Genomic DNA, 12,974 nt, shown 5'->3' on the forward strand with positions numbered 1-12,974 from the left:
TAAAACTGTACAGGACAGGAGTGACTTTATTTTTCTGTTGTGGTTGTTTGGGAATATTTTTAGGCACTTCAAGAGAAGGCTGAGCTGCAGGCCCAGCTTGCTGCCCTGAGCACAAGGCTGCAGGCACAGGTGGAGCATAGCCACAACAGCCAGCAGAAGCAGGACTCTCTTAGTTCTGAAGTGGACACTTTGAAGCAGTCTTGCTGGGATCTTGAAAGAGCCATGATTGACCTGCAGAACATGCTGGAGGCCAAAAATGCGAGCCTGGCATCCTCAAACAATGACCTGCAAGTGGCAGAGGAGCAATACCAGAGACTGATGGCCAAAGTAGAGGACATGCAGAGAAATATCCTCAGCAAGGACAACACAGGTAAGGTCTGTAGCCCAAGTATATGCTCCTAGATCCTCTAACTGGTGGCATGTGGATGAGACTGCAGAATCATGTTAGCTTATAATTGGCACATGGAATCTTAGCTTTAAAAAGCCAAATATAATTTTTGTTGCATCCTGGGTATTCTGTATATTTTTGCAGGGACATCTAAGGTTGTAAACTGAGATCACAGAAATTGACCATGGGGTGGGGGGTTGGCTGGACAGATGGCTTAACAATTAAGGTGCTTGCCTGCAAAGACTTAAGGACCCAGGTTTGATTCCCCAGTACCCACGTAAGCCAGGTGTACAAAGTGGCACATGTATCTGGAGTTCATTTGCACTGGTTAGAGGCCCTGTTGTGCCCATTCTCTATTTGTCTTCTCTGTATCTCTCTCTCTCTCTCTCTGCTTGCAAATAAATATTTTTTTTTAAAGTTTTTTTTTTTAATTTTTTTTTTTTGTTCATTTTTTATTTATTTATTTGAGAGCGACAGACACAGAGAGAAAGACAGATAGAGGGAGAGAGAGAGAATGGGCGCGCCAGGGCTTCCAGCCACTGCAAACGAACTCCAGACGCGTGCGCCCCCTTGTGCATCTGGCTAACGTGGGACCTGGGGAACCGAGCCTCGAACCGGGGTCCTTAGGCTTCACAGGCAAGCGCTTAACCGCTAAGCCATCTCTCCAGCCCCAAATAAATATTTTTAAAAAAATTATTTTAGAATATATATATATATATTTTTTTTAGTGCTGTGTTCTTTTTATTCCAGGAACTATGAGCTGGTATCTGTGTCTTTTTATCTTTAGAACTTTACAGAGTGTGGTACAAAGTATGTTAATTAGTAGATATTCAAGGTGTGAATGTATTCTAAATAATCATATGGATAAGTAAACAGATGCAAACATGTAATGCTAACTAGCACAAGCTGACAAGTCCATTCAATTCACCTCCCTGCTCTGTAGATCCTTCCGTATATGGTGCTAAAAATGCTACTTTTCTTTTTTTTTTTTTTTTAATTTTTATTAACATTTTCCATGATTATAAAATATATCCCATGGTAATTCCTTCCCTCCCCACCCCCACACTTTCCCATTTGAAATTCCATTCTCCATCATATTTTAAAATAACTATTTTTGATATGGTGGCACACTCCTTTAATACCAGCATTTGGGAGGCAGAGATTGAAGGATCACTGTGAGTTCAAGGCCACCCTGAGACTAATAGTGAATTCCAGGTCAGCCTGGACTAGAGCAAGACCCTACCTCAAAAAAGCAAAAGAAGTAATAATTTCCACTCATTCTGTCCCTACAATCTAGTGGATTTGGGGGGGGCGGGAAGGGGAGGAGATAGGATAGAACTCTGTGCTTGCTTATTTCACACTTATTCCTGTCTATTTTATATACTGTCAAATATTTTAGAATAAAACCTATACACCTATGTTGGTTAGTGACCTTCCTCTCAATGGGTATTGATCGGATGGACTTATGTAGCAGACAGCTTCAGCTTCACTGCGATGAACTTTCAGAACAGGCACAGTTATGGAGGAAGGGATTTATTGAAGCTTACAGATCCAGGGGAAGTTCCATACTGGCAGAAGAAGCTGGCCTGCCTTCACAGGACCAAACAGAGAGAGAGAGAGAAAGAAGTACAAGCCTAAAGGCCAAAAGCCACAGCACACTTTAGGAACTCCAGCTAGGCACACTTTGCATATCTTTAGATTGAAGTTTGAAACCCACCACCACAACTTAAGATCACCCAGTGACATTGCCTCCAGCCAGGTGGCTACAGATTCAAACTACAAACAAATAAACAACTGAAGATATTGGGGGCCATCTATTCTATTCAAACCACCACATTCCGTCCCTGGCCCCCAATACATTTATAATAATCACACATTGTAAATTGTACGCAGTTCAATTTTAAAGGTCCCCACAGTCTTGATCAATTTAAGATATTAAGACCTGTAAAATCAAACAAGTTAAACACTTCTAACATATAAAGGCACAGAGTAAACATTTTCAACTGGTATAAGGCATAGCAAGGAGAGACTAAAACAATGCAAACGCAACCAACATCAAACAAACATCAAACTTCTGCAGTTCAAGTCCAAGACTGACAGTCTCCAGATTTTCCAATTCCGCCTTCCAGCTGGGCAGAGTAGCAGGGGAACACTTCCATCCCAGGCCAACAGTGCACTCCATGGTAGCCCTTGCACAGTCCTCGTATGTCCAAAACTTCTTGAAGTCTTCATGCAAACCACAGTCCATCTTCCAAAGGCTCTTTCAGTTTATCAGGGCATGATGCCCTACCTCATGCTGCATCTCAGCAGCAGCTACTGGAACCATGTGCAATTCATGACCACTCCTCACATTTTCCAAAGGTTCTTTCAGCCTATCAGGGCATCAGGCCCTACCTCATGCCACATCTCAGCAGCAGCTCCTGGAAGCATGTGCAATTCACAACGACTCCTCGCATTTTTCATGCTTCTGAAACCAATACCAGGTGTGTAGGACACAGCCATATTCTTAATTCGCAGATAAAATAAATCATAACCTTGAAAAGCAGGTTCCTTCTCCAGTCAACTCTTTCCAAAAGTGTTTGCATTTCTATGATAGTCTTTCCTCAGGCATCCTTTCCATGGTAAAGCAATTGGACCATCTTCCTTTAAGATTGCTAATGTGTTTGGCAATAGCAGCTTTAGTAATCTAAAGCCAGTCTCTGTGCCAGTAAATTTAACTTGCTTAAAGTTTTCCAGCTTAAAATCTTAAGTCTCTCAGTCCAATATCTCTAGTCAAGCACATCAGTCCATTACAAATTTAACCTTGATCAAATTCTCTGCGCCTGGGCAGCAGGACGCAGCCAGCCCTTATGCCAGTAGCCCAGTTCCAACAAAGTTCTCTGCAGTCTTTCCTTCCCCTTAGAAAGCTCATAAGCCAAGCCTTGAACTTCAATGCTGTCTGCACTTAGCATTCTCAGACTCTCATCAGAATAGTCCATAAAAGTTGGCTTACCACTCCAGAAGACATCTTCAGTTGCAAGCACCAAGTCCATGCCTATTCCTCCAAAACAAAGGTTCCAAAAGATCAACATCCACATGGCCAGGTACATCTCAGCCCACTTCTCGGTACCAAGTTCTGTAGCAGACAGATTCAGGTTCACTGAGATGAACTTCAGACCAGGCACAGTTATGAAGGAAGAGATATTTATTGAAGCTTACAAATCCAGGGAAGTTCCATAATGGCAGAAGAAGCTGGCCTGCCTTCACAGGACCAAACAGAGAGAGAGAGAGAGAGAAGTACAAGCCTAAAGGCCAAAAGCCTCAGCAACACTTTAGCAACTCCAGCTAGACATACTTTGCATATCTTTAGATTGAAATATGAAATCCACCACCACAATTTAAGATCACCCAGTGACATTGCCTCCAGCCAAGTGGCTACAGATTCAAACTACAAACAAATAAACAACTGAATATATTGGGGGCCATCTATTCTATTCAAACCACCACAACTAGAATAACAGGAAACTGACATCTGCTCATGCAGAGAGCACCCCTGCCATCAATTTTCATCTAAGCCAGGGCCTTACACCCATAGACACAAGAAACCTCTGTCTTGTGCTCAGAGTCTTTTATTTGAATAGGAATGGGGAAGAGGGTAAAGTTGGGTAGGGATATTAAAAACAAGGCCTGAGGAACACAGAAAGTCACAGGTTGCTAGCTAAGACATTTGTCTAGAGCTGTGCTTCTATGTCTTCCAGTTTTATGGAAGCATTTGTGGCAATTGTATAGCTTGACCACTGCAGATGCCAGCGTAGATTGCTACTTCTCTCTGCAGAACCCAATTTCAACTCACATGTCTCCCTGGACTTGTAACTTTCCTCGTAGTGCTGATTAGTCTGAGCTCAATGTACTTGCTTACTTTTAGTGCATGATCTTCGGCAGCAAATGACAGCTCTACAGAGCCAGCTCCAGCAAGTGCAGCTTGAACGCACAACACTGACCAGTAAGCTACAGGCATCACAGGCTGAAATTGCATCTCTGCAGCATGCCCGGAAATGGTATCAGCAACAGCTTGCCTTGGCTCAGGAGGCCCGGGTCAGGCTCCAGGGCGAGGTGGCCCACATCCAGGTATGGTACAAAAACTCCTGCATTAAAAATGTGTTTCAAAAAGGTGGGGAGGGTTCTAAGCATTATGACGCATGCCTTTCATCTCAGTGCTTCAGGCAGGAGGATCATGAGTTCAAAGTGCTTCTGGTTTTAGATTTCATAGATTTTTTTTATTTTTATTTTTATTTTTTTTGCAAGGAGAAAGATAGAAGAGAGAAAGACAGAATGACCTCCAATCACTCTAAATGAACTATAGATGGATGTACCCACTTTGTTTGTTTGTTTGTTTTGGTTTTTCAAGGTAGGGTCTCACTCTAGCCCAGGCTGACCTGGAATTCACTATGGAGTCTCAGGGTGGCCTCGAACTCACAGCGATCCTCCTACCTCTGCCTCCCGAGTGCTGGGATTAAAGGCGTGCACCACCACACCCAGCATGCACCCACTTTGAAAGAGAGAGAAAGGGAGAATGAGCACACCAGGGCCTCCAGCCACTATAAATAAACACCAGATGCATATGCCACCTTGTGCATCTGGCTTACATGGGTACTGGGGAATCAAACCTGGGTCATTTGGCTTTGTGGCCAAGTGCCTTAATCACTAAGCCATCTCTCCATCCCCAGCTTCAGGCTTTTATTTTTCCAAATAAAATTGCACAGATTTAATAAGGCCTTATTTCTCAAATAGAGGGTGAACAATAGTATATATTTACCAAGTGTCCTTCTTCCTAGAGCTTATTTATACACATACAAAAGAGAAGTTTTCTTGGGCTTGTTTTGTTTTTGAAGCATAGTCTCACTTTAGCCCAGGGTGATCTGGAATTCATTCTGTGTTTCCAAGCTGGCCTCAAACTCACAGTGGTACTCCTACCTTTGTTCCTTAAATGCTGGCATTAAAGGTGTGTGTCACTACACCCAACTTCGTGGGCATTTTTAAGCAAAGTTGGCATTTTTAAGCCAGAGTCATACAGAAAAACATTTGTTCTACTTCTACTTAACAGTGTACTTAAACATAAGTTGATAGGCAAATTAATGTAGTTTTTAGTCTATAGTGTGAGACATGAAATACTAAAAGAAAAAAATTTTTAAATATTCAAAGAAGTCATATTTATGTATATGCATCAGAATACAGTTTGGAAGATAAAAAGCAGAGGAGGAATCAGAGAGTGGTAGTCTGAGAACTTTCCTGCTTTTATAATATACCTTCACCACCCAGGTCAGCCTTCTATAACAGGTTTTTCATGCTGCTTCTGTCCCTGACTAAATCTCTGTGCTCCCAGGAGCACTTTACAGGATGGAGGATGCAAGACAATCTGTCTTTTTATTATTATATTTGAAACACAGCCCAAGCAACTGTAGGCTTCCTTCCTACCTTACTGTGTACAGCTTTTGTTTATCCCAGTGGTCCTTTTTGTCACACCTTGCATCTTGTCAGTCCAGGAACATCCACTGGGGCTGGACATGAGAAAGGGTAGGTCTTGCCCCAGTCCTGTGTGTCTCTGCTGCCCTTCACCCCTTGGGACTGGTAGTAAGCTCCTTTTCTTGAGGACTCTTTTAGTCAAGTAGGCCCTGACTGGGGGGGGTTAGTGGGGCTTTTTTAACTTTAGAGGTAGACCTTGAATGGGTATGAATAAACAAGCAAACAAACTGCATATTCTGAATGGCCAGCCCCCTCAATCCATATATATAGGTGCATAGAACTTATATAACCCATGTTCTTTGGTTGGCAGAGGGTCTGTATATGTGAGTCTTGGGGTGGGGGCAAGATAGCCCAGGCTGTCCATGTGTGAGAGTACACTGACAGTCAGTGTCATTGCTTACCAAGACCCTTACCCTGGTGACTTGGGATAGGCTGATCTCTTCTTGATGTCTAATGTTGAACAGCTTTTTACATCATGAGTCTTTTTTTGGAAGGTTGGGCAGATAACCCAGGCAGGCCTGCTGGAGCACCTGAAACTTGAGAATGTGTCCCTGTCCCACCAGCTGACAGAAACTCAGCATAGATCCATCAAGGAAAAAGAGCGCATAGCTGTACAGCTTCAGAGCATCGAGGTAAAGCGTATGGTGATGGTGGAGTGCTGATTTTTTTTTTTTAATATTGCATTTATTTATTTGCAAGGAGAGAGAGAGAATGGGTGTGCCATGGCCTCTAGGATCTGCAAACAAACTTGCACCTTAACCACTAAGCCATCGCTACAGCCCCCAAACTCCAAACTCTAGATATATGCACCACTTTGTGCATCTGGTTTTACATGGATACCGGGGAATCAAACCTGAGTTGTGTTGCAGTCAAGTTCCTTAACTGCTGAGCCATCTCTCCAGCCCTTGGAGTGCTGATTTTTATCTCCATTTGGGTTCTACTAACAAGTGTGGGACATAAATATACATATGCACATATATAACATACATTATAAGCCTAATAAATTTAAGGTTGTTTTGTTGTTGTTGTTGTTGTTTTGAGGTAGGATCTCGCTCTAGCCCAGGCTGACCTGGAATTCACTATGTAGTCTCAGGCTGGCCTTGAACTCACAATGATCCTCCTATACCTCTGCCTCCTGAGTGGTAGGATTGAAGGTGTGAGCCACCATGCCTGGCTCAAGTAAGTATATCTCCTAAATATGTATTCTTCTCAATATATAGCCTGTAATAGTAACTGTTGAGCATTTTAAGATCTCACCTTTCATCTGGCTTATGTGTTTGTGGTCCCTTGGAACTCTTCTCTAAACTCTGCCTTGGACCTGGGTTCCTACCAATGGGTTGTTGCCATATGGGGACAAAACTGACCATGGAGTGGGTGGGGAAGGAGAGGCTTAACTATGTGTGTGTGTTCAACAGCATTTCCAGGCCTACTGATGATAGGGTTGTTTTCTTGCAAACCCCCAGTCTGTATTTTACTATTCAGTCCTCTAGCAGCACCCTCCCAAAGGCATTGTCATTATTGCCAACTTCCTCCACAAATCATCTTTAGATGATGGAAAATACAGTTAATATTTGACTTGAACCCAAACCTCTTACTCTGTGAGATCCTGGAAGATTTCTTCCCGTTTCCTTCCTTCCTATTAAATTTTATTTTTCTTTATTAGAGACAGCGAGAAAGAGAATGGGTGTGCCAGGGCCTCCAGCCACTGAAAACAATCTCCAGATGCATGTGCCATCATGAGCATCTGCCTTACATGGGTTCTGGGGAACTGAATCTGTGTCCTTTGGCTTTGCAGGCAAGCGCCATAACCACTAAGCCATCTATCCAGCCCTCTTTCTTTCTTTGTTGAGATATGGTACCAAGTAGCCTAGGCCAGCCTCAAACTTAGTGTTTAGCTAAGGATGACTTTGAACCTCTAATCCTATTGCCTCTACTTCCCAAATGTGATTATATGCTTGTACCACCATGCCTGGTTTTATGCATGTGCAGAGGCCGAAGATCAACATTGGGTATCTCCACAGTTGTTCTCCACCTTATTTTTTTGAGACAGGGTCTCTCATTGTTAACTTAGAGCTCACAGATTCAGCTAGACTAGCTAACCAGAAGATCCTACCTTTCCACCTGTCTCCACCTTCCCAACCCTGGGATTACAGGTGTATGCCACCATGCCCAGCATTTTATATAGGTACTTGGGATCCAAACTCAAGTCCTCATGCTTGTGTGGCAAGCACCACCCACTGAGCCATTTTTCCCAAGCCCGTTTTCAAAAATTATTTTGAAGGCTGGAGAGATGGCTTAACAGTCAAGATGCTTGCCTGAGAAGCCTAAGGATCCAGGCATAATTCCCCAGTACCCACCTAAGCCAGATGCACAAGGTGCCACATGCCTCTGGGGTTCCTTTGCAGTGGCTAGAGGCTCTGGCGTGCCCGTTCTTTCTCCTCCTCCCCTCTCTCTTATAAATAAATAAATTGTGTGTGTGTGTGTGTATGTGTGTGTGTTGGAGGAAGGGATATTTATTGAAACTTACAGATTAGATTCAGAGAAAGTTCCATAATAAATAAAATACATTGTAAAAGTGTTTTAGGGCTGGAAAGATGGCTTGTCGATCAGAGTACTTGCCTACAAAGCCTACGGACCCAGATTCAATTCCCCAGTACCCACATAAGCCATATGCACAATGTGGTACATGCATCTGGAGTTCATTTGCAGTGGCCAGAGGCCCTGGCATGCCAATTCTATTTGCCTCTTTCTCTCCCTCCCTCCTTCCCTCCCTCTCGCTCTCCTCCTCCCTCCCTCTCTCTGTCTCTCTCTCTCTCAAAAGATATAATATTTCAATGGAGAATCATTTTTTTTAATTTTATTTATTTATTTATTTGAGAGCAACAGACACAGAGAGAAAGACAGAGGGAGAGAGAATGGGTGCGCCAGGGCTTCCAGCCTCTGCAAACGAACTCCAGACACGTGCGCCCCCTTGTGCATCTGGCTAACGTGGGACCTGGGGAACCAAGCCTCGAACCAGGGTCCTTAGGCTTCACAGGCAAGCGCTTAACCGCTAAGCCATCTCTCCAGCCCCATTTTTAATGTATTTCTTAAAAGATTATTTTAAGTTGGGTATGGTGGTGGCTTATGCCTTTATCCCAATACTCGGAAGGCAGAGGTTGGAAAATTGCTCTAAGTTCAAGACCACTCTGAGACTACATAGTGAATTCCAGGTCAGCCTGGGCTAGAGCAAGACCCTACCTCAAAAAGTACAAAAAAGAAGAAAAAATATTTTGAGATAGGGTCTCATGTATCCTAGACTGGCCTTGAACTTGCTACCTAACCAATTATGAAATTATGATCCTCCTGCTTCTACTTCCTGAGTGTTGACATAGGTATACACTACAATGCCTGGTTTGTTTGTCATGTGTATGTGTGTATATGGTGTGCGTGCATGTGTTTATTTCTACATGTTAGTGCAGGTATGGACTCTCTACCTTAATTTAAATAATTTATTTAAAAACTATTTATATGTATGTGTGTATATGTGTATGGGCATGTCAGAGCCTCATGCTCTTACAAATGAATTTCATATTGTATGCACCACTTTTTGCATATGTCCTTACATGGTACTAGTGAATTTATTTGCATGTAAGCAGTGCCTTTAACCACTGAGTCCTCTACCCAGCCACATCTTAATTTTTGCATCTGTCATTGAACATAGAGCTCACAGATTTGTCCAGACTATCTAGCCAGCAAGCCCTAGGGATTTTTTTTGTCTGTCTCTCCAGTGCAGGAATTAAAAGTTGCTTGCTACCACACCCCACTTTTTCATGGATGCTGGGCATCAAACTCAAGACCTCATGCCTTTATGTGGCACTTTCCTAGTCCTAAACCCCCAGGTCCTGTTTTATGTAGTGCTGCGGGTTGAACCCCTGGCTTCTACCAGCTAAGTCTCTTCATCAATTCTGTTCATTCATTTAGTCATTCATTGAACTGAGGATTTTGTTACATAATATAAGCTCTAGTGATCCTTCTCCTACCTTATCTTCCTCATTAGCTGGAAAAGTGTTTGCTTGTCTTCTCTCAGGACAGGCTGAGGCCAGCTGGGATAGAAGTCCCAAGTGGCCTGGTGTCTGCCTTGGAGTGAGAGGATAGATGCTAGCTATGAGTTCTGAGTGTTCTAGTTTACATTTCATAGGCAGAATTGAGATGTGAACAAGGAACCTCTTGCAGGACAATGGATTTCCTTCAAAAGTTTTAGACTTGTTCTCAGCACTTGGGAGGCAGAAGTAGGAGGATCACTGGGAGTTCTAGGCCAGCCTGAGAGTACATAATGAATTCCAGGTCAGCCTGGGCTACAGCGAGACACTATTTTGAAAAACTTAAAAAAAAAAAAAATTTTAAGTTTGAGGCTTAGAATCTACTGTTGGTGATCAAATTTTCCTACTTTGTAAAAAAAAAAAAAAAAAATACTGTTTCTTGGGCCTAGGCTGACATGTTGGATCAGGAGGCAGCCTTTGTACAGGTACAGGAGGCAAAAACCATGGTGGAGGAAGACCTCCAGAGGAGACTGGAAGAATTTGAAGGCGAGCGGAAGCAACTGCAAAAAGTGGCAGATGCAGCAGCATCCCTGGAACAGCAATTGGAGCAGGCAAGTAACTGCTGCCACCTTGGACCTCAGTCTCACTGAGGCTTCAGTGACTGATGTTGTGGTCTCACATTAGGCAGCATCGGTGATACAGGTTTGTGTTGTCTTTTTAGTATGTTTGAAGGGTCACTATCTGGCTGCTTTGATATTGAGCTGGCCATGAGTTTGGGCTGTTCATGTTCTTGCATACCAGAATTTTGCATAAAAAAGACCCTTTAAAGAGTCCATTGAAATTACTTAACTCTGGGGGTGGAAAAATGGCTTAGTGGTTTAAGGCACTTGCCTGTGAAGCCCAAAGACCCAGGTTCGGTTTCCCAGTACCCACATAAGCCAGATGCACAAGGTGACACATATGTCTGAAGTTCATTTACAGTGGCTAGAGGCCCTGGCCCATTCATTTCCCCCACCCCCATCAAATAAATAAATAAAATATTTTTTTAAAAAATTACTTCTCTTGAATGGAATTTCAAAGGGGAAAGTGGGGGGGGAGGGAGGGAATTATCATGGGATTTTTTTTATGATCATGGAAAATGCTAATAAAAATTTTTTTAAAAAATTTCTTCTCTTGCTGGGTGTGGTGGCGCACGCCTTTAATCCCAGCACTTGGGAGGCAAAGGTAGGAGGATCACCATGAGTTCAAGGCCACCCTGAGACTAGTGAATTCCAGGTTAGCCTGGGCCAGAGTGAGACCCTACCTCAAAAAAAAAAAAAAAAAAAAAAAAAACCTTCTCTCTTTCTCTGCCTCTTTCCCTTCCTTACTCCCTCCCTCCCTCTCTCTCTCAAATAATATTTTTTTTTTTAAAGACTGGAGGATTGATTTAGCACTTAAGGTGCTTGCCTGCAAAGCCTAAGAACTCATGTTCAAATCTCCAGGTCCACATAAGCCAAACACACAGTGACACAAGCCCGCAACATCACCACACATGCACACAGGAGGGAGCAGGCATCTGGAGTTTGTTTGCAGTTGCTGAAGGCCCTGGCACACCCATTCATATTCTCATTCATATTCATCCCCTCTCTCTGTCTCTCTCTCTCTCTCTTTCTCTCTCTTTCTCTGAAATAATAAATTTTAAAATAATAGAAAAGTTTAAAAAGAGTTTTACTGGTGGTATGCACCTTTAATTCCAACACTCAGGAAACAGAGGTAGAAGTATCGCCGTAAGTCTGAGGCCAGCCTGGGATTACAGAGTGAGATCCAGGTCAGCCTGGGCTAGAACAAGACCCTACCCCGGGGGGGGGGGAGTGCGGTTAAAAATTACTTGGCTGGACGGATGGCTTAGAGGTTGAGCCACTTGCCTGCAAAGCCAAAGGACCCTGGTTCAATTCCCCAGGACCCATGTAGGCCAGATGCACAAGGTAGCACATGCATATGGAGTTCATTTGTAATAGCTGAACGCCCTTGTGTACCTATTCTCTCTCTATCTGCCTCTTTCTCTCTCTCAAATAAAATAAAGTTTTTTTAAAAATTACTTAACTGATTTTTTTTTTTTTTTTTTTTTTTGCATGTGTGAGTATAGGTACCAACAGGGTCTCTTGCCTCTGCAAATGAACACAAGATGTTTGTAACACTTTTTGTATCAGCCACCTTTTACATAGGTGGCTGGTGAATTGAGCCCTGGGCCAGCAATCTTTATAAGAAACCACCTTTAACTACTGAGCCAGCCCCCATCAAACAGGGAAAAAGTATAAATTCTTGCAGCAAGGTCAAGAATAGCATGTTAAGTTTGTTGACTATTTCTAGGTAAAGTTGACACTGTACCAGCGAGACCAGCAGCTTGCCACACTACAACAGGAGCACCTAGATGTGATGAAACAGCTCACCTCAACTCAGGAGGCTCTGCAGACCAGGGGACAGTCCCTCGATGACCTACACACACGCTATGATGAACTACAGGCCAGGCTGGAGGAGCTACAGGGTGAATCCAATTCCAAGGAGGACATGATCCGTTTCCTGCAAAATGAGAAGATTGTCTTGGAGGTGGCTCTGCAGGCAGCCAAGAGTGACAAAGAGGAACTTGATAGAGGAGCAAAACATTTGGAAGAAGGTACTGAGAAGACATCGGGACTTTTGGAGCAGTTGAGACAAGAGTTAGCCATTAAGTCCAGCCAGGTAATGCAGTTTTAGTTATCATTTTGTAAATCTATGCTGACCATAGATTGATCCTTCTGAAATGTACTCTTAGAAATAGGAGTGACCCATGGGAGAACAATCAAAAACAGAGACCCTGTGGTTCATGCTGTACCCTCTCCCTGCCTTTGTGCGTAGACAAACTAGTACTAGCAAAACTGAGTTTTGTTGGGCCTTTTAAATGTGTCTGTCTTTAAGAAACCCTAATTTCTGTTGCTACTGTAGAGCTCATCTTGAGGAGGAGCTGTATGAAACTTGGCGTTACGTTCCCTACACACATGTGGCAAGGTAGTAGTGGTATGAGATGCTGTGCAGGATGGGGCATA

At 43.2% G+C, this 12,974-nt stretch overlaps 1 protein-coding gene across 5 annotated transcripts in view; it reads left to right on the top strand.

The window, feature by feature from the left end:
* Golga3 (golgin A3) overlaps positions 1 to 12,974 on the top strand; it is an 83,491-nt gene that overhangs the window by 43,400 nt on the left and 27,117 nt on the right. For all 5 annotated transcript variants that reach the window (XM_045156170.1, XM_045156172.1, XM_045156169.1 and 2 more), the window contains 5 exons: positions 64 to 370; positions 4,293 to 4,495; positions 6,385 to 6,522; positions 10,362 to 10,523; positions 12,262 to 12,630. In XM_045156170.1, the coding sequence (XP_045012105.1) occupies positions 64 to 370; positions 4,293 to 4,495; positions 6,385 to 6,522; positions 10,362 to 10,523; positions 12,262 to 12,630 (1,179 nt within the window). The remainder of the gene's footprint in view (positions 1 to 63; positions 371 to 4,292; positions 4,496 to 6,384; positions 6,523 to 10,361; positions 10,524 to 12,261; positions 12,631 to 12,974) is intronic.

This window comes from Jaculus jaculus, chromosome 8 (genome assembly GCF_020740685.1).
Source record: "Jaculus jaculus isolate mJacJac1 chromosome 8, mJacJac1.mat.Y.cur, whole genome shotgun sequence".
In the NCBI taxonomy this organism is placed as follows: Eukaryota; Metazoa; Chordata; class Mammalia; order Rodentia; family Dipodidae; genus Jaculus; species Jaculus jaculus.